The 27,965-nt window shown below is 41.7% G+C and overlaps 2 protein-coding genes and 1 long non-coding RNA gene across 5 annotated transcripts in view; 2 read left to right on the plus strand and 1 right to left on the minus strand.

Moving 5' to 3' along the window:
* Positions 1-117: 117 nt before the first annotated feature.
* LOC148088708 (uncharacterized) overlaps positions 118-27,965 on the minus strand; it is a 38,911-nt gene continuing 11,063 nt past the window's right edge. Inside the window, exons 1-7 of one of the 3 annotated variants that reach the window (XM_087798968.1) lie at positions 3,748-3,850; positions 3,076-3,215; positions 2,520-2,691; positions 1,352-2,433; positions 849-988; positions 629-782; positions 118-558 (exon numbers count right to left, since the gene is read on the minus strand). In XM_087798968.1, coding sequence (XP_087655094.1) covers positions 493-558; positions 629-782; positions 849-988; positions 1,352-2,433; positions 2,520-2,691; positions 3,076-3,081 — 1,620 coding nt within the window. In that variant the 5' untranslated portion in view covers positions 3,082-3,215; positions 3,748-3,850 and the 3' untranslated portion in view covers positions 118-492. Of the gene's footprint in view, positions 559-628; positions 783-848; positions 989-1,351; positions 2,434-2,519; positions 2,692-3,075; positions 3,216-3,747; positions 3,851-27,965 lie in introns of those variants that run through there. The other 2 variants (XM_087798975.1, XM_087798959.1) reach the window with 2 other exon arrangements.
* Positions 5,449-21,969, plus strand: LOC148088709 (uncharacterized). Its single transcript, XR_015712821.1, has 4 exons — positions 5,449-5,705; positions 16,830-16,941; positions 18,039-18,102; positions 20,354-21,969. It is a non-coding gene; the product is annotated as an uncharacterized LOC148088709 (long non-coding RNA).
* LOC148088710 (ATP-sensitive inward rectifier potassium channel 12-like) lies at positions 24,323-27,952 on the plus strand. The gene is made up of 2 exons (XM_087798946.1): positions 24,323-24,712; positions 25,369-27,952. The coding sequence occupies exons 1-2, from the start codon at positions 24,621-24,623 to the stop codon at positions 26,978-26,980; spliced, it is 1,704 nt and encodes a 567-aa protein (XP_087655072.1). The 5' UTR covers positions 24,323-24,620; the 3' UTR covers positions 26,981-27,952.

The raw sequence follows: 27,965 nt of genomic DNA on the forward strand, positions 1-27,965 counted from the left end.
AAAATATTGTGTCAAAACAGTGTTAGTGCAATGTTGTTGCGGCTCCTTTTACACAGTTGCCACATACTACATGTACATGTGTTTACAAAACAAAACAGTTTCTCTTGTTGTCAGTTTCTGGTTTAGCTTCTTCCTTGACTATTATTTTGTTAGTCCTCTTCCTGTTTTATTCCTTGTGTTTCCTTGTCCCCTAAACAGATTTGGCTCTTACCCTAATCACTCCTTGCACAGTCCTGTGGGAAGTACCAAGTGACCCTGTCAACATTTTCTGTTCTAAATAGGTTTTTTCTCTTTTTAGTTTGCTCCGTCTCCTGTATTCTGCTTTCTGGATTTTTATTTCTAAAAGGTAAGGTAAAACTTTATTGATCCTTCAGGAGGTCTCCTTCGGGAAATTGTTTAAAAGCTTCTCGCCTTAACTCCTATGGTTCAGTGCATTTTGTTATTCCCCGGCTCGATTGCGATCACGATTCAAATGCTGAGAGAGATTGCTCATCATACCTGGTTCTGTGGACCTTCAGATTTTGACGATCTGTGTTTCAAGTTTACTTTGTCAGAACCCTGTGAATGAGCCAAAACACTTCATAATAACAATGCTTTTATTTGCATTAATTTAAGTTCTCAATTGTACCTGAGTGTGAACAGAAGTTAGCGACTGCTGTTGGGAAGGTGGTCCATTTCCCAAATCCCTATACCTCTCCCTACGATCTCTTCCTCTCTCCCGTCCTCTCCCTCTGTCAGGGGATTCAACTGTAAACGCAAGAGTGTCCACTTCATCTTGATACCTTCAGAAGAGAGAATGACTTTCAGATATCTGTGCACACACAGTAAAACTGCTCTATCTCTCGTACTGTTGTGAATAAAGTCTCTGATCTCGACAGGGACTGGGACTCTGGTTCCTCTGTCTGAAGTCTGGCAGCCTTTCTTCAGACTCGAGCTGGATTTTTGGAATATCTGCCAGCATAATGTAGTCTTCCAGACACATCCCTGGCTGACAGAGGGCCGACAAACAGGAAGAAGCATGCTTAAAATGTTTTTGAACATTATTTTTTGTTTTGTTTTTTCATAGGACAGGTCTTAGGCAAACGGTAGATAATTACACTTTGAGACTTAACATGGAATTCTATTTATATTATTTTATTTTGGACAACCCTTGGATCTGCTGTCTCAAAGCCCTTCACACCGGCCATGGGCACCAAGTTATGGCAGCAGTTAATAGTCTATCACGCTTGCCCCTCCCACCACCTGTGCAACCCAGAAAGACAGACAACCCCCATATATACGGCATTATATGGCATTTACGATACAGTATAGCAAACATTTAGGAAAACATTAAGAGGGATTATACAATTACCTCCTCCACATCCATTGGGGTCTTCTTGGCTTCAGAGAGCAGTATGGCCTCCATGCCTCGCCGCACGCTTCGGCTTCTCTCAGTACCGAGATGATTTGTTTTATTGACTTCATCTCCTTCCACGCTATAAACATTTGTTGGTGAACTCTCAGCTCCTTGGAAGTCCAGACCTTGCCTTGACAGGGAGGAACCACCCGAGGGGGAGAGCATCACCATGGAGGGGGAAGAGCCCGGCCAGGACCCCGGAGATGGGCTGAGATGGCTGTTTCTGGAGCACACTTCCCTCTGTGGGCTTTGGATGCACGATGAATAGACATTCCTTAACTGTGAATCTTCCAGACCGTTATGAAAGCTAGTGTTAGCAAGACTGTTGGCGGCTGATCCGGGGCTATGGGGGGACAGATAAGATTCCTTATAGGAATTTTGCTGAATAGATGAGGAGGAGTGCCGGGAGAGTGACTCTAAATTCCTGTACAGCTTCTCAGAGTCTAGACTGTGCTTGTTAGAGGCTTCGCTGGGTCTTCTCCGATCAAATCCTCCACTTTGAAGGCTGGCTGAATGCTTGCGCGATGAAATGACTCTTACAGGTGAAATGGTGCGAGAGCACACAGAGCTGCGTCTACAGGGACTAGACCTGCCGGATGTGTGTCGAGATGCAGCATGTGATGGGATGTGTGAGGAGACCTGTGACCGGCTATGACCTCTAGGAAGGGAACTCCATCTCTGGTTATCAGCTGACTTGAATCGTTCCGGACTGACCAAGCTGTGACGGGTCGGAGAGTTTCTCTCAGAGTCAGTTCCTTGTCTAAAATTGGAGTGGCAGGTGTATCTCTGCGGGGATTCACTTCTCCAGCTTTCTAGCATGTAGGTGTCCCGGTTCCTCCGCTGGGACGGAACACCAAGATTCACCGTCCTGAACGGAACGGTCGCCTTTGGCTCGGGAACATAGTTGCAGGGAAGCGGATGTCCTCTCTCGAAGTAACGATGAGGCTTCTTACTGACCTCCTCCGTATTCGGCTCACCTTGAGCTCTTCTATCGGGAGAGAAGTAGCCGCTCTCCTGGTTCCTGACTCCTCTGCACACTAACACAAGGATTTCACCACATTAATGTTCTTGCTGTGCTTGAGACAGATTTTTTATTGTCACATTTATATGAGCTCTAACAGACCTGAAGGTCGCCTTGACCTCTGTCTGCCGCTCCTCTCGTCCATCCTGTAGCTCTCAAGGCCTCGATGAGGAGAAGGGTCCAGGCGGGTCATGTCTTTGTGAGCCTCTCTGTTCCTCTCTAAGTTGCGGGTGTTGCTCAGCTCAGGAGAATCACACTGCTTATGCGAACTGGACTTTTCAAAGGCAGATAAATAGATCAGGAAACAACAGTTAATTTTTGATGGTTTATAAACTGTCTGCAAAAAGAACTTTTCTCCTACTCTGAAAACATCTTCTTTGATCAGCTTAGAATGGCTTAACAGTTTCTATAATAACAGCAAATATTTTGGACACATTTGGAAGTGTATGATTGTATAAAAACTTAACTGAAAATCATTTCTAATGAAGCTGTTGTTAGAGAACATTTGTTGGAACTAGTACATAAAGACTTAACAAAAAAACCTTGCTCAGTTGCCTTAGAGCACACATTACTATGACATCTGTTTAAATTTACACAATAACTATATCCAATGATGGTTGAATTATTCTTGCTAGGTCAGAGTCCAGGATCCAGTCACCTGCATTGAATGTCAACAAGATCTTGTTCCTCCTGTGGGCTCAGACGTTGGCCTAGAGTCCACTCGTATGTCCAACTCCTGCTGAGGTCATCGCTGCTCGCAACACCGGTCCCTTCCGACACCTCGTCATCTTCAGCAACCTGATTTTTTTTAGATCAGACTTCTGTTAGTGGTGAAAAAATAGGATTGAGAATATATTGAGTTTTCACTCAAAACATTTCAAGACTATCAAGAAAACCTCTTATTACTACAGATTTATCTCTGTTACATTTAATTTGTATAAAAGATGAAAATCAACCGTGCTTTAGCTTTCTATGTTATCGCTCAGTCCAAAGATATACACATAATCAAATTAATTTCTTGTGATTTTTAACAAAATAAATCTCCATTGAAATTCTGCAAAACACAACTTTGAAAAAGGTCTCTGGCAAGATTAGAAGCTTCTCAAGCCAACGTCCAGTCTCAAGCCAAGGCATAATACATACGAATACAAACATTTTGTGTGTTTTTTTTTGTTAATTTGTTCTTAAAATAAACGATTTTCTTTCTAGGGAAATGTAATAATGTAAAAACATGTAATAATCTGAAAAAATGGATCCCCTGACCACATGTAAATACATATATTAGTCTCTATCTACGTTGCATTAATTCATCACAAATAAATGATCTTACTGTTTAAGAAGTCCGTCTTGAAGTTAAAGTCTGTCACTCTCCATCTTACTATTCTCCTTACTTAGTGTGTTTAACCGGCGCAGGAGGTAACACAAGCTGGTCTCTAGACGTGCTCATCATTATTTCATTGCTCCAGTGCTTTTGCATTACCAGCACCGCCCACCTAATTTCTTACATCTCTCTCCTTCATTTGACATCTCAACATGCATGCATCGTCATGTTTGACCTGCTTATATTGATCTGTTTCTTAATCTGTCATCAGAAACATAATGAGCCCCTTAACGAACCCTACTCTCAAATCTCCTCTATATCACCTTAAAGGGGAGACGCTCGCAAGTAGGCGAGGTGTTGGTGTGACGGATCAGCGCCTAAGATTTCATGTTATTCCCTGGAGGTCCTATTGAGCTCTCATTAATTAATGATACAGAATCATATGGCACATTAGGGAATTATCAAACTCCAACACAAACACAGATCAAAGGAAGTTTAGCAAAGTAATGTTATACCTTCTCCTTCAAATTTCATTTGTTTCCTTTTCTTATCGTCATCAAAGTCACATTGTAATGCACAAAGGGAATCTGAACCCTGCATATATCATATTATGCCACACAAAGAGAGAAGAGTAGGATAGTAATAATAATAAGCAGAGTGGATAGATTACACAAATGACTACCATGCTCCAGTTACTTTTATTTACTGTAAAAAACTGGTTTTATGGAAAAACACTGCTCTATTTAGTGACGGCTGATTTTTCATGTCAGGGTTGATGAGAGGGATGGAATCTCATATGCAATGTTGAGTTTGCAAGTTAAAGTAAATGTGTCATGTCCAATGCGTAGGCGAACTGTGAAGACTGGGCAGACGGGCAGGAGACCTGTTTGGCTAAGGCAGGAAAGAGCGGTGGTTGGTACAAAGGTAAAATGAGGACAGGCCAGTGGAAGTACTGAGAGGGAATTATTGGCCACAGGAGTTTCAGGGACTCTGCGGACAATTCGGGGGAGACCATATTGCGAAGAGCCTGAATGTCCGTTTGTCATTTTGCTCTGGGGATGGTACCCAGACCAAGAGTGGCAGTGGCTCCAGTCAGAGAGCAATACTATTATGTATATGAAATATTTAAAGAACTGGGGGACAAAGGTCAGACACCACTTCAACAGGGAAACCATGCAGGCAAAAGATATGGACCGATTGAGTAAAGGGTACTGTAAGGAAATGACAACTTTACTGTAATCAATCATCTAGATTTAACACACATTTCAAATAGTCACTTGATAACTGATAATCTTACATATTTAATTCATATTAAATAATCCTATTCTTGCATTGCATTCACTGACTGACTGCAACACAAGGCCGAGGTCAGAAAGCCTCACACAAACAGAAAGACTAAACAATCCCAGATTCCAAGAAGTCAGTGTGAACCTGTTTGAGAACTCACACTGAAGGACACAAGTCGCTGGGAAGAGACAGATTCTAGAAAACAACAACCTTCAGTAAGTTTCCACTATGATCACGTGCGACGGCCATCTTAGAATCAAGTGTTTACAGTCACTGACCAATCCTACATTCACATTTGACTAGAGGCGTTAACCTGAATATTCTACTATAAAGATCCACCATTTTGTCTGATCTTTGTGTTCTGGCATTCGAAGACGTCTGCGATAGATCTCTCTGCTTGCTAGCGCCCGTGTTCACGTAAGTTTGTCTCTGACTTTTGCATAATTCACTAAACGAGCATTTTTCTTAAACTCATCCATGTGTCTGTCCTTCATTCCATCACCACGTACGAGGCTGGGGAGCAGTCGGTTCATTGGAACACAGAAACCCCTAACAACTTGGTGCACGTGACCCTTGGCGTGGACTGATGGTTTGAAGGCCTTTTCGATTCCGAGACAAACTCTGAGCTGATTGTTCTCCAGGCAACCAGAGGCCTCACAATACCTTACTTCAAGAATCAGGTGAGAAAGATTTTATCTTATTTTCTACATCGATTTTATAATCTATAATCTAAAATTAAGTTTATATTTGGTTAGGAAAAGATTACATATATATTTTATATTAGTTTTGGTTGCCTGGAAGAATAAACGTAAGTCTCTGGTTCTGTCACAAATTTAGATTATATATTTCAAGAGTGCTTTTATAAGCTGATGCTCGTTTTTTAGGGTATTGCATGGTCAGTTGTTGTTTTTTGTAGTGTAGACGACATTATCGTGTCCCGGGTTTAAGTTTTGAAGAAAAAACGTTGTGAAGTTTGAAGAAAAAACGTTGTGAAGTTTTGAAGAAAAAACACTGATTAGAATTTAAGTTGAATTGATAGGCAGAGGAGACGGTTACACGACCTGGTAACCCTGGGGAATTCAGAGTAGGGGTGGAGTATAACCGGCTCCCTCTACGGGGCGTCTGACATTTTAAATTTCAGAATCCTATACTAGTTAGGATACTTGGCCAATGGGTGATTATGGTAGACGTACTTTTTCAGTAAGCCAAGTAGCTATCATAAATTTGGGGATATGTGGGATTTGAGAGGCTCTCCCAGTATCCTGGTCTGAAGACTCTGTGGGTGTGTAGGCCAGTTAGATCTCATTGTGTTCTGTGTTGAGAGGCTCCACAAAAATTTGGCAGTATAGTTAGGGCTAGTTAATTTTCCGAACAATCACGGTGATGGACAAAGTCTCATTGGTGATTAGTTTAGTGGTAGTTCGACGGGGGTAGAATGGAATAGTTGAGAGGCTCCTATCCAGGGTGTTTGGAAGCTAATTGAGCGGTTTGAGAGGCTCCTCCCATTATGACTTCAACACTTTAGACACGACAGGCTGGTAAGAGTCTCGTTCCACGTAGCATAGTGTGTCTCTCTGACCTGTTTTGGTAAAATACTGTTGTCGTCGTATTGTCATGACATATTGTTCTGTTAAAATTGTCTGTGTCTGTATGTTTGTATCTTTTGAATATTTTTTCTCGCCGCGGTACTTGTAAAAATTAGCATTCATTTGTGTGAGATCTCTGGCTTTCTGTGACTCAGCTGAGAGTCCAGGTTCATGTGTCTTTGGACACTATCTCTTGCTGATAAGAACACTGCTTCTTGGCAGACGTTGTCTGGTCAGCTGCTGCAAGGCAACTGAGCCCCCAAAGAGTTTTTCCTTGTTGGTGGGAGTGGTTTCGCTTGGAGGTTGAACTTTTAAGACTTCCTTCTTTTCCTCACCGACCCTCCCATTGTATTCATGTCTTCTCTTAACGCACACACATTCTTACGTCATCTTGAATTCTATTCACTATTGGGTTCGATATAATTATCTTTTCTCTTTATTAAGAAACATTCTTTGTTGACGATAGTTATTTTACTATTATTCCTGTTTCTTAATTCGTAATTTCTAAATTGAGGTATATATAAATATACAGTTAATTAGTGGTATAATTGGTTTAAGAAGAAAAACAAACCAACTCACATTTCAATTTTCTCCCTGCTGTGTTCAATAACAATAACACAATTAACATTGATTGTTGGCTCACTGCTGTATGTAGTAATGATCTTGACCATCTTCTCTTCCTATTTCACATTATCAATTGATCAACTCACAATTGGTCACATTGAGTGTAACTTTTGTTGTTTTGTGTTGCTAATACTGCTTATCTAAAACAAGTGTGCAGTCTGAGAAAGCTTAATGAACTCGCCACCCAGCAGGGGGCAGTCCACTTCCTATAAAGGCGGGAAGCACCCGCCGCACTTTCTCCATTTTCAACTCAGCGAGAAAGCTCCTGGATACAGCATGGCGGACGTGAGCATGAACGTGGACGTAGATGTGTCTTTGTGCCTAACGTGTGACACCCCCCTGGGGTCTGCCTCTCCCATGGCTTCAGGGCCTCCCGTAGGATCCTACGGACCCTATTGCCGTGTGGACGGGGTGGACTGGCGGCGCGGTGTCCCGGAGCCCTCGGATACGGTACATGCCGCCCTCGACCCGGGAGCTCGACTGTGGCCAGGCCGCCCTGTAGCTCTGCCTAGAGCTGAAGACAGGTTGACGGCAATGTTGTTTAACAGATCCTACAGGTGGGGGGCGCAGGTGGTCTCCCTCTCAAACAACATGGCTCTCCTGTGCGGTGCGCTCGACAGGCTCACCGTGGACCGAGACGACCTTGGACCTTCGGAGTTGGAGGAAGTCAAGGACTCGGTGGCTGCGCTCCTCTGGATGTCGCAGGCGTACGCGATCCTGGGAGGGGGACTACGCGACGCTGGACAGCTGGGCCACCGGCACCTGTGGCTAGACCTGGCCACAGCGCTGCCGGAGAGAGACCGGAGGCTCCTCCTGGACGGACCGATAGGATGGAGGACTCCCTTTTCGGTCCGGAGCTCCGGAACGTCGTGGCCCGGCAGGAGGCAGCGCAGCAGGAGTCAGCGCAGCTCCGCCATCACCTGCATGGACGTGAGGACGAGGCACGACGGGGGTCCGGCGCTCGGAGACGGCGAGCCCGTTCGTCGGCCCCATCAGCTGGTGCGGGGGGAAAGCGTCACCAGAGCCAGCCGCCCCAGCAGCACCAGCAGCTGTCGGAGGACTACCCAAGGTTCGCCAGGGCTGCGGTTCTGACAGAACATTATTCGGCTTGGAGTCGCCTGGTTTTACTCCTAAGACCCACTTGGCTAGGGGGAGTAATCAGACGGGGCTATGCGCTACAATTTGCCCGTCAACCCCCGCGTTTTTCAGGGATTCTCTGGACGCGTATGGCGGAGCAGGAGAAATTATCCTGTTTGAGAAACAAGGTGTCTACTCTGCTGCAGAAGGAGGTTGTAGAACTGGTCCCTGCAGCCGAGATGATGACAGGGTTTTACTCCCGGTACTTCCTCGTGGCGAAGAAGACCGGGGGTTGGAGGCCCATTCTGGACCTCAGCTATTTGAACAAGTTCAAAGCTACCCGCCCGTTTCGCATGTTGACGGTCAAGAAACTGCTTTCAGGTGTAAGTCCAGGAGATTGGATGACATCTATCGACCTGACCGACGCGTACTTTCACATACCGATAGTCAAGAGACATCGAAAGAACTTGCGTTTCGCCCTCGAGGGTCGGGTGTTTCAATACACTCGACTCCCGTTCGGCTACTCTCTGGCACCCAGGACCTTCACCGTGTGTGTGGAAGCGGCAGTGGAGCCAGTGAGAGTGAGTGGGGTAAGGATCTTGACCTATCTGGACGACTGGTTGATCCTTGCCAGGTCAGAGGCAGAAAGTTACGCTCACACACAGAAGGTGTTGAGCCATATTGCCACCCTGGGGTTCACAGTGAACCTCAGCAAGAGCGCTCTGACTCCAGTTCAACAGTTAAGTTTACCTGGGGGTACTGTTGAACTCGGAGGAAGGATACGCGCGCCTCCCGGACGTGCGTATCCAGCCCATTCTCCGACTGACAACACAGTTGCTGGAAGCTCGGTGTCACGTGACAACAGCAGGCACTGTTATGTCCCTCCTGGGGCTCATGGCGGCAGCCCACACGGTTGTTCGGCTGGGCTTGCTGCACATGAGGGAGCTTCAGAGATGGTTTGGTCGTCTCAAGCTAGACCTCAAGCGGGAAAGAGGTCGGAAAGTGCGCCTTCCCGCTCGGGTTTTGCAGGACATCCAGTTTTGGAACTCTCACGCCAACCTCAGGCGGAGAGTTCCATTGGGTTGCGTCCTTCGTTACACTCAAGTGTTTACAGACGCTTCTCTGACAGGTTGGGGAGGCACCTCGGGTCAGGCCTACGCCAGTGGGGTCTGGAGCAGTCCGGTGCTCAGACACATAAACTGGCTAGAGCTGAAGGCGATTCACAATGTCCTGCTTCACCTCTCTCCCCAACTGTCACGGTCCAACGTCCTAGTACTATCAGACAGCTCCACCGCCGTGGCGTACGTAAATCGCCAAGGTGGAGTCAGATCCCCAGCCCTTCTGAGTGTGGCAAAGAAGATTTGGCTGTGGGCGGACTGTCACCTGCTTTCGCTCAGAGCCCAGCACGTACCGGGCGAGCTGAATGCAGTAGCGGACAGACTGTCGAGGGGGGCCGTCCAGGACGAATGGGGTCTGTCCGAGGCAGTGGCAAGCGAGATCTGGTCTCGATTCGGTCACCCGGTTGCAGACCTCTTCGCCAGCAAGGAGAACTTCAAATGCCCTCTTTGGTTCTCCCTCAGGGCTTCGGATTGCCCCCCACTAGGCGTGGACGCTTTAGCCCATTCGAGGTGGCCGGTCGGTCTGCTGTTCGCCTTCCCTCCTCCGCGGCTCCTTCTCCCCTTGATTCGGAGGACGAGGCGGGGGGGGCTGAGGTTAATTCTAGTAGCACCAGACTCCCCGGGGGCGCTCTGGTTCCCAGAGCTGGTGCGCATGGCGGTCGGGGCCCCGTGGGCCATCCCTTGGGGCCCCGCTGCCCTGTGTCAGGCGGGGGGGACTCTGACAGTGCCCCCGGTGCTGGGCCGGCCTCTCAAGGTGTGGCTCCTGCACGGGACGAGCTGATCGGGACTTTGGACCCGGACGTTCTCCACACGCTGGAGAACGCCCGGGCCCCGTCAACACGCAGGCTTTATGCCTCAAAGTGGGGGATTTTCTCCCGCTGGTGTTCAGACAGGTCCTTGGACCCCAGCTCTTGTTTGGTCTCCGCTATCCTGTCTTTCCTGCAACATTTGCTGGATAACGGGCGGACTGTGGCGACACTGAGAGTGTTCGCATCAGCCATAGCGACGAGGCATGTCGGTTTTGAGGGTGCTTCGGTTCGCGCCCACCCCTTGGTGGCGCGTTTCCTGCGGGGTGCCTGCAGGCTTCGACCTCCTGCAAGGCCTTCCAGCCCTCAGTGGGATCTCCAGTTGGTACTGGACTCTCTCACAGGCCCGACCTTCGAGCCTCTTGACCAAGTCCCACTGGATATCTTGTCTTTCAAGGTATCGCTCCTTCTGGCACTAACAACCACGAAGAGAGCAAGTGAGCTTTGTGCCCTCTCCATTAGCCCTGAGTGTCTTTCCTTTGGCGTCGAGGAGTCTTCGGTGTCTTTGCGTCCTAACCCAGCGTTCCGCCCGAAGATTCTGAGTTCCTTGTTCCGGGCGACGACCTTCACGCTGCGGGCCTTTCACCCGCCGCCCCACTCGGACCCGGGTCAGGAACGTCTCCACCTGTTGTGTCCAGTGAGGGCGTTGGCCTGTTACTTGCGGCGGGTGGCCGAGTTTAGGCGCTCTGATGCCCTCTTTGTCTGCCACGGTAGATGCCGGCGGGGAGAGGCGGTCTCCCCCCAGAGGTTCTCTCATTGGGTGAGATCGGCCATTATCCGGGCCTACCGAGCAGCGGGTGGATCCGCTCCTAGCGGTCTGAGGGCACATTCCACCCGTGGCGTGGCAGCCTCAGTGGCTCTTTTGCGGGGTGTGGCAGCGGAGGATATCTGCTCAGCTGCCTCTTGGGCGTCCACGTCTACCTTCGCTAAGGCCTATCTCCTCGACGTAACGGCGGGATCAGTAGCTCATACTGTTTTGAGCGCTGTTGTGCCCCCCTCAGGGCCCACGGCTCAAGTGGTTTTGGACCCTGGGCCGGCGGGGCCCTAGCGATGCTGCTCCAGGAGCGGCGTCCAGCTGGGGGTACATTTATCCCGTCAGGCTTCGCCTTTTGGGTAAACCAATAGCGAAGCCGTTGGAGGGCGGAGCACCAATGACGTAGAACCCCTGAGTTATCTATCATAACCTCAGGTTCTACGAGTTGGTGCGGAGCCCTCCAACCTCGTCGCCCAGCGGCCGCCCTTCTCGCTGAGTTTTCAGTTGGAGAAAGTGCGGCGGGTGCTTCCCGCCTTTATAGGAAGTGGACTGCCCCCTGCTGGGTGGCGAGTTCATTAAGCTTTCTCAGAGACGAGGCGGTGCCTCGGGGTAAACCAATAGCGAAGCCGTTGGAGGGCTTCGCACCAACTCGTAGAACCTGAGGTTATGATAGATAACTCAGGGGTTCTTCTTCTTCTCTCAATTTCTGATCTTTGGTGTTGTATTTGCTATGCTGCCCCCTGCTGGTTTGCTCTTTGTTTACTTCTTAATTAACTTTTGTTCTGACTCAATTGGTGTAATTATTTAATTATTGATTAATTGAATCAATTGCAGTTTATTCTGTTATCTTAGTTTTTCAATTATTACTTTAAATACATTTTATTATTTTAACAATTAGTCATACATTTACTATTTTATTATTTTTAGTAAATTAGGGATTGGATTTGTATCTTTTTAATTATTGGAGGAATATCAAGTTATATGTTGTATTTGGTCTTTAGACAGTCACTCTTATTCCTCTTTGTCAATTGTGCTATATATATATATATGCAACTAATTAGGAGGTTAAATAAATAATAAAAAATAAATAATAAGTTGTTAATTGACAGTTGTTTTGACTTGAATAATTGTAATGAATTAGTAAACATGTGATTAGATCTAATTGCATTTATTATTTTCAAATTATTCCATTTTATTTTAATTTTTTTTATTATTAATATCTTAATTTACTATTTGTTTTATTTTTATTATTATCTCGGATTTTATAACAGATTTTTATTTTAATTGTTTATTATGGTAATTGCTTCTTTACCTATTATTTTTGGCATTATTATTAATATTATTAATTTGTTCTATTCATTTATTGACCTTCTCTTTTTAAGACAAAAGTAACTATTACTACAGGTGACAAGTTAAAGCTCCTGACAGGGAAGAAAAATAAGAAACGTTACTCTGTTTTTTAATTTAATGGTAAATCTTATGAGTGGGTTACTCACATCAATGATTTCTGAGAATTCATAATAAATAGAATAGTTAAACAAAGTGCTCTTATTGAGCTCTAGAGCTAGCTTGATACAGCTAATTAAGATTCAAATTAAAGACTTTAAAGAGCTTCTCTAAAAAATAGAGAAGATGATAGATGATGATAGTTCTAGGGTCCTATCATAGCTCCCTATTGGCCACTGGCTGAAGTGAATGGGTGTGGCAGGAGAAGAGGACGAGGGGATGGAGACAAACAAAGAATTTTGGTCAACAATGGCACATTTTTGGCTTTTAGTCCAGGAACTTTGGTCCAGTTTCCTATTGGTGACACCTACGATTTTTTCTGAGTTGAACAAACAAGAACTCAACCTCAACAACTCTCCACCAAGACTGAACTTCTGCTCCAGAGAGGGAGGCAGCTGTACTGGTTCAACGTGATTGAACATCTGATTTCCCTGATCTTGAAAAGACTTTTGAGACTTCACTCCTATGATCCACCTTTGGACCCCCCACACTGCACTATGAACTATTTCTGGGATGATGATGAACGTGATGATGAAGACAAATGGCACGATCTGGTCGCAAACATGAACTTGACTCTTGTCTGCGGTGACATTTTTGTGGGTCCTGATGGTGTAGCTGCAGAATTAACAAACGAACAAGGTGTTCTCTATGCTCTCTCTGACACTTCTGTCCCTCGTGTTGCTCTTGCTTTGGTTGCTGGTGGAGAAGCTAGGGCCCTGAGACACATGATTAAGAAATGCAAAGTTGTTCGTTATTTGACGAAAAAATTAGACAAAGCTAAACTGTTAGAGACATGATATCTTAAAATGTAACAGTAAACAGTTAATCCCAGAATAACATACTCTGATTGCTCCACTCAGAGCTACGATGAAAGCAGCCATAAGGCAATAAAAAAACTAAAAAAAACTTGTGTGGTCAACTGATGCAGAATTTTATTTAAACTAATTATAAGTGACTTTGTCTAGAGCTGCTGACTTGTCACCTCCAGAAACTAGACTATAGAGACCAGACAATAAAGAATATACTATAGAGACTAGACTACACTATACTAAACCACTCCATCTTGATGTGAGTGAAATGTATGATATTGTTCTTTTGGAATTAGACGAAAATGGTAAAAATAGAGACTAAAATACTGTAGGAGGAAAGGTCAAAGAAAAAATAATAGATTAAGAGATAAATTAAAAGAAACACTGAGAAATATAAATATGACATTCTTCTCTCTTGTTGAAAAAACCAAACACCTACAGACCAAGAGGAAATCTCATTGAAGTGAATATTAATTAAAGAAACTAGTTAAGATAAGCAAAATAGTAATCTAGAATAGATACTGTATTTCTGTGGTGGGTAAATAATTAAAGAGGTCTGACTGACACCTGATCAAATTAACCATTACATTCATAAAACACATTTGAACTCACACAACACTCTCAGACATTCACATAGATATTACAAATAACACAGTGATCTCAGAGATAAAGAAACAAACACATGATGTCTCTTTTAAATTGAATAAGATAAAAAAGTGTCTCTGCTACGACCTGCTCCGTGTGTGTGTGTGTGTGTGTGTGTGTGTGTGTGTGTGTGTGTGTGTGTGTGTGTGTGTGTGTGTGTGTGTGTGTGTGTGTGTGTGTGTGTGTGTGTGTGTGTGTGTGTGTGTGTGTGTGTGTGTGTGTGTGTGTGTGTGTGTGTGTGTGTGTGAGAATGAAAGAATTCTCTCGAACCTCCGCCTCTGTTTCTCTCTTCTCCATGAAGTCAAAACATACTGATAATTTGAACTCTCTGCTAACTTCAAGGTTACATCAAATAAAACACATGACAAACTTTAACTGACATCCACAGATCAAAGTTTTGAATACACAACTCATGACACACACACAATATCCTCATCATCACCTGAATAGATGCATAACTGACCTTCTCATAACTTCTGATCATTCTTATCCTGTTAGAGGTGGTGTTGAGAAGCCCTCCAGTGAGGGAGAAATAAGAAGCCACTGTCCACTGCAGACTTTTAAATATATCAAAAGATCTCCTTCTTTGAAGGTGAACAAGAAACATGAGCCAGCATGAGTAAAGATAAAAACTTGACTAGCATACTTTTAAATTTATATATGAACAAATGTAGTTTTAGGACACTACTCTTTGGACATGTGGTGAAATAGTTAAGATGTGTAAATTACCAAACACAAGAAATCATGATTTGAGATAAATACAACTTCCCTTAAACTAATAAGACTTTAAATAATGCTCAAAGAAGGAACATATTGGTATTATATATTTAAAAGGACAATCAGATGGGCTGGAAATTGTCTAAACATTGAGGAAGTTTCAAAGAACAGAAAACATATTGTTATGATTAAACATATTTCTCAGAATTAATCATTAATCAAGATGTATTTTTTAAATAAATTAAAATAGAATACTTTTATCTACATCAATAGCAGCCAATAATACAATAGACAATATGAAAAGTGAAACTAAAAAATTAAATTGATTAATTGAAAAAGTTAAGGCAACTATAAACATTTTATGAACAAAATATAAAGCAGAGAAAATAATTGACTTTGAAAAATGTAAGACCCAGAAATAAATTAATAAATGATGCCTTCAGGAAAGAAAATAGTAAATAATCCATTTATAAACTAAAGAATCATATCAGTCTCTAAATTACCTTTGTTAAAGATAAATATACCTTTAATCTAAGTTAATCAAAAAATAAGAACTAGAGCAAGAGATTGATGTAAAATAAACAAGTTGGGTTCTAAATTGAAAACATATGGACTTGCAAGTGTAATTTATTGAAGGAATTAAATTATATAAGCATTGAAAAATACTACTCTTCATCCACATTAAACAAAGGAAACCTAAAATAAATACCAATTTGAAATATTAGAGTTTAACAGTTATTTCAGAACAACTTCAATATAAAGATGAAAAAATGGGTTAATAATGGAAAATAAGGTTAACATTTTTAGTCGAGTTCTTTATCTAAAAAAGGACAATAAAATAAAAATAGAAGAATGAATCATTATAATTATAATCGGAAAAATATTTTATAGAGTAGATTTTTACTTTTTTTTTTTTTTTTTTTTGTTCATAAAGTAAGTCTTTGTCTTTTATTAACTATGCACTATGCACAAAACGAGCATTTTTCTTAAACTCATCCATGTGTCTGTCCTTCATTCCATCACCACGTACGAGGCTGGGGAGGGGTCGGTTCATCGGAACACAGAAACCCCTAACAGTACAAAGTGGGCCATCTTGGAAAAATACAGTATGTCTATCTGAGGGGAAAGACCAAATTTAAAGTTCATGGAGACCAAGGTTGGAAAGGGATGGGAAGTGGCAGCAGGATTCCTGACGGGGCATCGTGCGAGGGCAGGCTACAACAACTTCTTTGCTACCCTTCTTATGTGTGGGCCATCAAAATCTTAGGACCTTGAATGCATCAAGAGCCAAGTTGGCAGGTGAGGACAGGTGCTGGGACCAGGCTCATCTCTAGCACTTCTCACTGTCCTTTGTCAGGGTTGTGATAATGCATGGGGTTTTTCTTCCTCAGCAACTTGCAGAAATTGACAGAAGTGGGCATCAAGTTTGGTGTTACTAGAACCAGGGCAAAGGACATTGTAAAGTCGAAATCCGATGTAGAAAAGTCTCTTGGCAGTCTTAATGTACACCAAATTATTGTGGCTGGACCAGAAAAGGATCCTTGATGGTTGATGATATCAAATCGGAGGGCAGCAACAACAAAAAAGGCAGGTTTTTAGTATGTGATGGACCGCTGGGAGAGGACTCCTCCCACTTCAACATCTGTTGTATCTACTTCTATAATGACCTGGAGGTCACGGTCAGGCACTTGGAGAATGGAGCTGTTATCAACCTTTCTTTAAAGGTTTCAACTCATTTGTTGATTTAAGTCTCTTAAGTTGATCTTGGGCCTCGATTTTACTCATCAGTATCCAAAGGCTTCTTTTTTCTGGAGTTTAAATTTTGTTTACCATAATCACACCCTCTCTGCTATGATTGTTCAAGCATCAAGGTTTGTTACCCCACATAATGAATCCCGGACATCGTAACCTCCAACACAGCGGATCGTGATTACAGCAACAGAACTGAAGGTTCAAACAAATTTCAGGTAGAAGTTGGCAAACCCAAGGTAGCGTTGCGTTTGCTAGCAGGAATGAGGGATAGGTACAGCAGAGACTTTTGCAGAGTCCATCTGGATGTGGCTGTTCACTTCCTCAAAAGTCACATTGGCCACTTGAAACGATTAAGCCAAGGAAGAAACTGACAAGACGTGAAACTAATTTTTCTCTGCCTTTTCTCACAGTGGGTTCTCCAGGAGTCTCTGCAGGATGGACTGGACATGGTGGATGTGTTTATTGAGGGTCTTGGAGAAGATCAAGATCTCATCCACGTGAGGACTTTAACTTGATAACTAGGTAACACATACAATTTACAGAGATTCCAGTGGAAAGTTTATTCCCAAAATTGTCAACTTTGACCAGTCAGAGGAACGTTGCAGCACATCTTGACTGTCTTCCACCTTAAATATTGCACCATAAAACTTGACAGCAGCTTAAACTCCAGCCACACCATCCTTCATGCAGAGCTTCGATCATTTTTTTAATTTTTTTTTTTTTAGAATCCCTTATTAGTCCAGATCCAACACACAATACATGCTTCTATTGGCCAACTGTTGCCATCCCACTACTGACACCATTTTTAAAGAAGCCAAGAATACCTTTTTCAAACTTGAATGCTGGTGAATCACTCACAGTAATTTTGGTGGTATTGTGGTTTATGTACTTCTTCTCCTTCTAACATTTATGGAATTTTCTCTTGAAGATTTACATTTCAATGGATATTAGTGAGCATTAGAGACGACACCATCTCACACCTAAAAACATTAAACATGTGACACGCACCCATTCTTCAGACTGGTCTAGTGATATAACACAGTTGTTGTTGCTGTTGATGTGCATGTAATGCGGTCGGAGGCACGTTTCACAGCGAGACAGATCGAAGGGGTTAGGCTGAAACTGGTAGCAGTAAAAGTCCTCAGCTGGTGGAACCATTTTGAAAGATGTTTAAGCCTCTGGGTCGCTCATTAATCTGCTGATTTACATTGGAGGCAGTTTGAAGTCATTTAATTACAACAGATTAGTATCATATTCACAATCAAAAGAATCCTCATGAGACGATCATCACTTCAGCTCATCAAGCACAACATTAGATTCATGTAAACTAGCCTGTGAGTAGTGCTATTGATGTATGGTTATACTAAGAAAGCATGTAAAAACGTCAACAAAACATTATTATTATCATCAACTTGGTTCAAATTAAGGTCAAAGTAGAAAAGATGAAGACACTACCTGATGCACAGTGATCCCCGAGCGGTTACCAGCCACAGTGAAGGGATAATGCTAGCCGAAGCAGCCAGAAAACGACCTCTCATTCGTTCACAAGAGGTTAATATGGCCAGGGTGCCCTATCAAGTACAAGTGAAAATTGAAACATGGCACTTGCTTCCCGACAGATGCCTAATGGGTGATAAAGAGCTTGGCAGATGGCCGATGTAACAACAAACTTCTCCAACCAAGGTTTGCAACAATACTTTTTTATCCTCCACCCCCACCCTCAACTGTAATGGAAAGATCCAAAAGATGAATTCCACAATCTAGGGCCCTTTTCTGGTGCATTGTTTCGTTACAGACTTTAAGTAAAGAGTACAAATACACAAATGTTTCCTTAAGTACATGAAATTTAATGTCATTGTGCCCTTTAGCATGGGCATGAAAAAACACTTTATAGACAAAGTTGCTTATTCTTTGAATCCGAATGATAAAGAACATAGATCACAGAAAAATAACAAAGACATCATGATACTTTCACTCCACTCCTGCCCCTAAACTCAGAATTAAACAGTCTAATAGCCCTAGGAATGAATGAGTCCTTGAGTCTATTTGTTTTGCATCTGGGAAGGAGCATTCATGCACTTCATCTGCTTCTCTGCTCACTGATGACTGTGTTCAGAGGATGACTGTCATTAATTAAACAATAAAGAACAAAAAAAAGTGATGTTATAGATGATAAATGGATACATGAACAATATTTGTAACTGATAAAATATTTGTATCTTAACCAAATCAGATATTACAACAAAAGCATATTGTTTCAAAGCTAATTATAGACTATTTCTTATTCAACAAACATCTGCAAAACAACTGTTGGTTCAACAAACTGCTTTAATTTCAGAAAACCAATCTCATATGAACAAGTTCCAGGAAAGTGTCTTCCTGTCATTGTCCATCTGGACATGTCGTTTAGCATCTGCTAACTCTGATGCAGGATGCAGGAGGAAAATACATGGGCAGATGCAGAAAAGTAGATCTGTGTCAATTGTGAAATCCTTTTTTATATAATACTCTATTATCACCACATCATCAAACCACTAACTTCATCATACATGTGAAAACTGTCGGATAAGTGTTGATACTTTAAGATATTGGTTTTTATCTTTCAATATATTTGTTTAAATATGTGTGTGTGTTTCTTTATGTGAAAAAACCCCCGCCAATGTTCCAATTATTTGCAGTTTCTATAATTAGACGTGGAATCTCCATGGCAACACAGGAAAGTTCATCTCATTCTAAAAACTTCTCTGGGCCCATTTGATTTTAACATTATCTTCCAATTTTTCAAGTGGTGTTGAATCCTGTCAAATTAACAGTAAAGGATTCCATATTCCCTCAGACTTTTCTGTCAATATATGTTTGTCTTTCTGGCCACCAGATATTTGAATGACATATCCAAATGAATATGAGGCAGAGCATCAAATCCAGCTTTTAACACTGAGGGGTTTACGTCAGAGATCATGTGCAATCAATTGCTGTTCGCATTGTCTACTGGAGCAGAAATAACTCGAAAATGTGCACAGGAAGAACACATAAAAGCGGACGCTGTATGAAGTTCAAGTTATATCGGATGAAACAGAAAACATTTTCAACACACCTGCACCAACTTGTCGATTGACATCCACTTTTTCAACGCCTGTGTAAACATTTTGGTGATTAGGGTGTATGTCTGAATCTATCCTACACTGTATTATTAATGTCATTCAATTATGTTGAAATGGTAAAGGCTGCCACTCGCACACTCTGAGTAATCTCATGAGAAAGTAGGTGTTCTTACAGTAACAGAGTTATTTTAAGTTTTTCTTTTGCTGAAGCCTGGTGTGACCTGCTTTTCCAAAAACAACTTGACCTGGATAATCCTTCAAATGAAGCCACCTTTCTTTAAATGACTTCGTAACTTCAAATAAGGAAATTGAAACTTTTTGGAAGTGAATAATCCACCACTTCCCTGGTCTGTTCATATTTAGATTAGATTAGATTAGACTTTCGACTTTATTCTCTGATGATCTCCTTCAGGAAATTATATTTCCAGTGCACAGATTCCCAGACCATCTTCCTTTCCCCATCATACTTTTATGATGAAATGCAAACCTTCATTTATGGCCTTTTGACATGATAAAATCCTTGTGACCAGTAACTGTTTCGATGGAAACAGCTATGGTTGTCATGGAAACTAGACTGAAGTTTATTTGGTAGAAGAAAGTAGAAATGAACTACCATTTTATTGGTTTTTTTGTGATGATATTTCAGTCTAAATATTTAAGACCTCGCCAGATAAATTATCTTTGTTATTATGTTTGTAATTATTATGATTTTTATTATGAATCTTATATAAGTTGCCTTCTGGAGTTTCACCTTTATATAAGAAGTTTTGTATGAAATAGTTTTTCACTTGTAAGGCTTCTGACCGCTGCTGCTCACTATGATATTTTTACAGTTCGCTGGAGGACAAGTATCAGTCCAGTCCTCACCCAGACACTGGTCATCTGTCCCTGCTACTGGTTCTCCAGCCTTAGACAGCCGACGACTTCAAGAACACATAACTGCTGGTGGGATACTTTCAATCACTGAAGCTGAAGCTGCTAGTCAACTGTTCCAGAACCAAATCTTCTGTACCTGGATGTTGGATCCACTCATCTATTCTTCATTTCGCACGGCTCTGATCCAGCCATGGACGGGTTCTGACCCTCTCACTGGGTTCCACAGTTTATCTATTCTCTTTTAAAGTCTTATTTTGATTGTTAAGTGTCTTGAGTTGACAGCTTCAAAAATTTAATTTGAATTTCGGTTAACAAAAACTAAGCTGACACACACTGGTGTTGCTGTTCCCATCCAATCACACAAAAACATGACAATATTTTGAACGTCAAATTCGCATAATCATCCACTCACCCAATATTCCGTCCTCCAACTTTACTTTCTCTGTCGATATCTATATACCTCGTTCATAGTGGAAGAATTTGGAGTCAATTATATATGAATCAGGTGTAATGTTATAAAAGAATGATTGGATTAGAACTAGTTCTCTTGTGTCCTACTAAAACACATTTATTGTAGTTTTATCTCTGTTTATGTATTCAAGTTATTTTCCACATCTCTTGGAAGGATAAATGAACACATGATCTGAAATCTCCTCCTATTGATGCTTTTCACTCAGCGCTCACTGACTTCCAACAGTACACTCACACACAAACACATATGCACAGACACGAACACACACACACACACTAACTCCACCAGCGATCACAGCAGATGCACAGGCTAGTCAGAGCGAAGGCACTCAGCAGGATGAAACCACGAGACAAAGCTCAGACTGGAAACATATCCAAGTTTGTGCAAGAACAATCTGGCAGATTTATCATAGATTAGGCTTCACTTCCAACCAACACAAGGAGGAAGAAGAACCCTCTTCGACACAAGTATGCTCTTGTTGAAAAGATTAATCTACTCTGAGGTGAGGTTTGTTTACTTCTTTTTATTGATACATATTCTTCAAAGGAACAGTTTAAATATCACCAGAAGCAATCAAGTAGAAATGATTTGTTTAAAAATGTTTTTTAGTTGCCTTCATTTTTTGGAGCTCTGTGGTTGTGCTGTCGATTTGTCCTGCAGGCGAATTGATTTTCAGCACTGGACAGTTCCAGTGGCCTTGATGAAACGAACCAACGTCACTGCTGTAGCTTGTTTGCAAACTGCCCTGCATAACGTCTGCGTGCTATTTAGTTTGAGATTCTACTCCCGCAGCCATGACATAGATATACTATACTTCTCACCTAGTGTTTGTGTTATAACTTCCTTCAAGGATGTGGTATAATATTAATTAAGTCAATATTTGTGATGAATTTGGTTCTGTCATACACTCCTAATCAAACCAAGATGTGTAAACCCGCAAAACCATAACTGACAATAATAATTAAACTACACACACTCAGCTTTTGTTTTATTTTTGTTAAAGAACATACATTGTTTTAAGGGCAATATCGTTTTTTTTGTTGAAATAAAATACCTTAAATATTATTGGTATAAAACAATAAAAGCCACAATTCTACAGAACTACACGTATTTGTCTTTTTATTTTCAGCAGGTGTTACTTCATGCTTGTTCTGTCGGGGAATTGTTTGAGTCAGTGAAAATCGAATTACATGCGGAGGTAACATCCTGACATCATAATCTCTTCAAGTTAATCTGGATTTCCTACAGACACTGTCTGAGGAGATTGAACTGTTATTATGATATTATTACATTATTTTATATTTTATTGATAAATTCTCGTTTTTTGTCCCCTTTATTCTTTTTTATTATCCATACCGATCTTTAGATCCCAAAAGCAGCTTAAGTCGGGTCACCAAGCAGCAGTCGTCCACCTTTCATATTGTTGTTTGGAAGGGAAGATTAAGGGATATTGTAATCCGGTATTTGTTGAGGGCTTTCTCCATTGTGTCCCTTCAGGATTAATCTGTAATATATGCCAGTTATATTTCTCTGACGTACTTGAAAAAGATTCTCGTCAAATCACCCCCCTCTGCCTGGTGACATGAAGGAACATGGTACCCTCTACAGGCACAAACTGACTCTGTCTGGCCTGGTTTGGTAAATGTAATAAAGAAATATTTATTATTGTGTTAATCATGCAAACGGACAAAAGGACATTATCAAACTGTTATTGTTACGAGTCATTATAGAGACACAGTATTTGCCAGCATAATAATAATAAAATTTAGAATGATTCTTCACCATTTCATAGTTTTAGTAATTTTTGTCTTTTGGCTCAGTCCATGTGATTTAAGGATAACGTTCCAAAGAAGCTATGAATGGTGGATAGATAGTTTATTTTTAATAATATTATAACACAGCATGAATTGGTCTAATAAAAGTAAATCGTTTTTTTTTATTATTGATATCTATTATATCTATACTTAAATCAATATAAAACATTTTCCGTCACTATTTAATTTATATTGTTCATTACTTAGTTTGAGCATAGGTACATTTAAGAAATACGTAAATGATTTATTTTAAAAGCTTGTTTTTACAATTTACTAAAGAAATTCACATTTGTTACAGACAAAAAGCAAATTTATATGTTTTGGACTTTCGGAAGATCAAATTTTAATTTATTTTTCTTTTTATTAAATTGATTACTTCAGTATTCTGATAAAAAGAAACCAATTCTTATAATAAACTATATAATACATTTTCCATGATCGGTCATTATTTCAACATTTTAGAAAAGTAATGCTCAACCGTTACAGAATAGGAAAGTGGTAAATAAATAATTTAATAATGAATCCAACTTTGTTTCATGAACTGCTGTGGTGTCATATGAAGGACATTTTCATCCAGATGTGGGAGTTACTGAGTTGACGTAATCATCTTCTCTTTTGGGATTATCCCACTGAGAATCACGCTAAATCTTGCCAATCAGTGGCCGGATCGTGACATCTGTCCATTGTAGAGCAGGAATAAGAAGTCTAGATTCCTGTCGGCACCACATGCATGTTTTCTTATGACGATGGTTTTGTCACCTAAACAAGTGAGTAAATTAATCTGTGATAAAAAAAAAAGCAAAGACTATCAATGCCCTTGAATATCGCATGCAATTGGGCCTTTATTGGTTATGCAACCATGTGCTTTTTGGTTCTTTGGATCTCATCTGCTGACATAATAAACCAAGTAAAATCAGCCTTCAACTTTGTCACAAAGCCAGCCAGCAGATCAATTGTTCCTCTAACAGTAGATTAACACTCAGTCATCTCTTTTTGGATATTTGTCCTCTCTGATCTCAGTCTGTTTTCCACCTCTGCATGGCCTGAAGCTTCCCAGGGCCAACTAACCGTAAATATCTATCAGTAAGCTTTCATCACATAACTGTCTGACCAGCTGCATTAGCAGGGGGCAAAAGGTTGATGGTTCTCATTCATATTTCAAGATTTAACATCAATAACACGGTAAAAGATTCAAAACATGTATTGAAAAAAGCTCTATGTGACATTTTGAAATTCGGTTTAATGAAAGACTGGTCACCACGTCACAATTGTTTAACAGCAGTGGGTTGGAGAGGGTGGTTGCATTCACTTCCAGTCCACACCAGGAGTGAGGATTTAGTCAAAATCAATCACAAACTGTCTCAAAGAGGAAATATCAGTTGGATTATTGATTCTTGGAGGTTTGATCCATCCCAACCATTATTTGTTTTTCCTCGAACATGAGTTCATGACCTCCTGTAACAGTATCAGAAATCTCTAAATAATTGTCAACATTGATCATCTCTATACCTTATATTTAACACTGGTATCTTAAAGTTTTCAACATGGCCATTCATCTCCGTTGACTTCAGGCGCCACACAAAATTACTTGGCAGGCCAAATTTGGCCTTTAGTGTGGCGTATTCTTACCTGTTTCTGGTTATGGTCATAGGTGGATTAACAAAAGTTCTGTGCTGTTGCAGGTACATTTTTATTGGATTCGTTTGAGGAATGTCATTAATTATGTCCAATTTTAAAATGTTAATTATAAGATAATGATTCATCATTATTCAGTTATCACACATTAATTTGGTCCGCTAACCTTCAGTTTACACGTTTGCTTCACTTGCTTAAAAAATAATAATTCTGTCACTCTTTTGTTAACAGTTTCCTGCTCCATGAGATACTGAGAAAAGAGTTCCAAACTTCACCACTTTCCAGTCAATCATCAGAACTTTAATGGTTGGAAGTGCACGTCCCAGCCTGCATTACTGCCTTTGCAGACACAGCCTGATGATCACCATTGCCATGGGAGCGGTGAGAGTCAACAGGTGGGAGATCAGGTTACTGATGAATTCCTTGTCATGTCTTCCTGAAGCTTTTCATGCACTTTTGAGATTGATTGTACAGAAACTTGAAATTTTTCGTTTATAGTGTCGATAGAATTATATTAAATTTATTTACAAATGATGCCCTTGATACTGAACTGTGTTTTTTAAATACAAGTATAATTTATTACATGTAACTTGTTGTTTATATTTTAAAATACCACCACACATGTTATATACGCATATACAGGCTTTTACGGGAAACTATATGTCTACTAACTGTTCCTCACTGTTATTAGATGGCATTACTCACATTACTATCTTCTTTAGTCTAAAAAAAAGAAGTTCCCAATTTCCACAATTTTTGACTTTTTTTTTTTTGTTAGACAAGAAACACTTGATTCTTAACCTTAATAATAAACTTGTCGTTTCTAGTATCAATTTAAATGCATTTTATGACAATGTATTTCTCAAAGGGCACATCTTGTCCATTATAGGGTGAAGAAAAGAAAAACACTGTCACAATAAAAAGGATGATATATAATTGAGAAACAGAGAAACTTGACTCACTCCAACTGCACTTGGATTGTGTGTGCCGCTAGAAAACAAAGTATTATTTGATTTGCCATGTACTTCAATTACTCTGTTGTGTCTTTTAGATACAGTATCGTTTCCACTGATGAAGATGTCCTGAAGATCTCAGCACTGGGCCTAAACAACGGTCACAGTCCACTGAACCAGCAGAGTCTGATGGATTCCTGCCTCCGTGGTGATGAAGAAGGAGATTCAGAGAGTGATGAAGGTAGAGGGCCCTTATCTTTGAGGGTCCCCAACAAACCCATCTCTCAAAACAGCTGTCGATCTTCACCTTTGTGCCGTCTCGGTCTGGACCTGGACACTGGTCACCTCCGAAGCCGCTTCGTGAAGAAGAATGGTCAGTGTAACGTGGTGTTTAACAACATGGAGGACAAACAACGGAGATATCTAGCAGATATTTTCACCACCTGTGTGGACATACGCTGGCGCTATTTGCTGCTCATCTTCACCAGTGCTTTCCTTCTGTCCTGGCTAATGTTCGGCTTCATCTTTTGGGGAGTAGCTCTGGCTCATGGAGACTTCGACCCTCATGATCCTGTTAAGAAAGGGGATCGAGAGGGCAAGGCGGAGGCGGGAGCAGATGATTGGCGGCCCTGCGTCCTCCACATGCAAGGCTTCCTTGGGGCCTTTCTGTTTTCTATTGAGACACAGACCACTATAGGATATGGCTTTCGATGTGTCACGGAGGAGTGCCCCATTGCTGTGGTGACTGTGGTGGTCCAGTCCATCATGGGCTGTATCATTGACTCCTTCATGATCGGCACCATCATGGCAAAGATGGTGCGGCCAAAGAAGAGAGCTCAAACGTTGCTGTTCTCACACAATGCTGTTATCGCGATGCGTGACGGAAAACTATGCCTAATGTGGCGTTTGGGAAACATGCGCAAAAGTCACATCGTGGAGGCCCATGTGCGTGCTCAGCTCATCAAACCTCACGTGACGTCTGAGGGTGAGTACCTCCCCCTGGAGCAGACGGACATCGATGTGGGATATGATGACGGGCTGGACCGACTGTTTCTCGTGTCGCCACTGGTGGTGGTTCACACCATCAACAAGAACAGTCCTCTGTACAACCTGAGCCGGGCAGATCTCCAAAAGGAGGACTTTGAGATTGTCGTAATTTTGGAGGGGATGGTGGAGGCCACGGCTATGACTACACAGGCTCGTAGTTCCTACATGGCTAAAGAGATCTTATGGGGTCACCGCTTTGAGCCGTTGGTGTTTGAGAAAGGCAAATGCTACCACGTTGACTACTCCTGCTTCCATAAGACCTATGAAGTGCCATCTACCCCTCACTGCAGTGCCAGAGAACTGAGTCAAATGATTGTTTGTGAGGGACAGTCGTCATCTTCATCCAGCTGCTCACAATCTCCCACAGCTTATCGCCCTAGAAAGTCCTGTCATTCACTCGGAGGTCAATCCCCTAGTGCTTTCTGCTATGAGAACGAGGTGGCGCTCTGCTGCGGCGACGATGAAGAAGACATAAAGAGGGAGGCAATAAGGACTGATAAAGAGGCAAAGATCAGAACTGACAATCATGTTGGGTTCGAGGAGACGTTGGAGGAGGAACGGATGGGGGAGATGTTATGTGTTCTTCACTCAGAGAGCCAGATCAGTGTGGACACTCTCCAGCCCTCGCTTCCGTTATACATCAGCCGAGAGTCCGGAGTGTGAAGACAATCAATGGCTAATGGAGGCACTTTGGTTTGTGTGCAGCCAACCAAAAAACAAAGTTGTGCTCAACTGTCTGAACTGCAACTGTGCAAAAACTAAACAAAGAAAACATATATTTTTGTCGAAGCTTACATTTTTTTTTCTTCACCAAACTTGTAGGAGGTTGACCCAATGGAAGAAAAACAATCATTCCACCAGAGATAATGTTAGATCATGTCCTACTACCAAACTCAATGGCAATTCGTTGGATGTCTGTTTGTGTCCATCAGCTGACAGGCCACTTATCCAGCTACTAAACATATGATTTATGTTTCACTACCGTGACTCATCGAAACCTACTTTTGAATTATAATCTGTGCTCTTTTAACTCCTGTCATATCTCATGATATCTGGATTGGTATCTGTGGTATCCTGTCGACCCTGAGTTTGAGTTGGAAAGAAGGCTACCTGACTGTTCAGCTGGGTTTAACGATGAAAAATGTGATCAAGGTTGGTGAAGGCTGGCTTGCTATGTCTTTGTCTCCCTGATAGAAAATTTCCAAAGACAAGGACAATAAAGAAGTTTAACATTGAATTTATTAGCAAAGGACACTTGCTAGCCCCTGAGTTTTAGCATGATTTATGGTTATACCTGTAGTTACTCTTGTCTCCTTTGTGACTGCTAACATTTGAGAAATAATCTCCACCTCAGCTTCATTACATGGCGCCTGATGTGGAGCGAGCTTCGAGTGGTCACGGGACCTTCATTGCCTCCTTGGGAAGCTTTGACCTCCTGACCTCATGTAACAAAGACTGTGTTTTACTCTCGACCCTAATATGATGACCAACCGTCACGTGTTCAGGTCTTGACATTTTGAGCATTACAAACAAAAGGCTTTTTAGTAAGAAAAAGTAAAGACACAGGGTTTCTATATTGGAAAATGTGTGTACAGTTAAGCTTATTGTTCTATTTTTTTTTCATTTGTAAATATGTTCAAGTTTTTCA

This window comes from Callionymus lyra, chromosome 1 (genome assembly GCF_982586985.1).
Source record: "Callionymus lyra chromosome 1, fCalLyr1.hap1.1, whole genome shotgun sequence".
Lineage (NCBI taxonomy): Eukaryota > Metazoa > Chordata > Actinopteri > Syngnathiformes > Callionymidae > Callionymus > Callionymus lyra.

Excerpts from the sequence above, each read along its gene's own strand:
- LOC148088710 (XM_087798946.1), top strand. The coding sequence starts at position 24,621 with ATGGTTGGAAGTGCACGTCCCAGCCTGCATTACTGCCTTTGCAGACAC. Across the intron at positions 24,713-25,368 it reads GGAGCGGTGAGAGTCAACAG|ATACAGTATCGTTTCCACTG; the intron begins GTGGGAGATCAG and ends TGTGTCTTTTAG.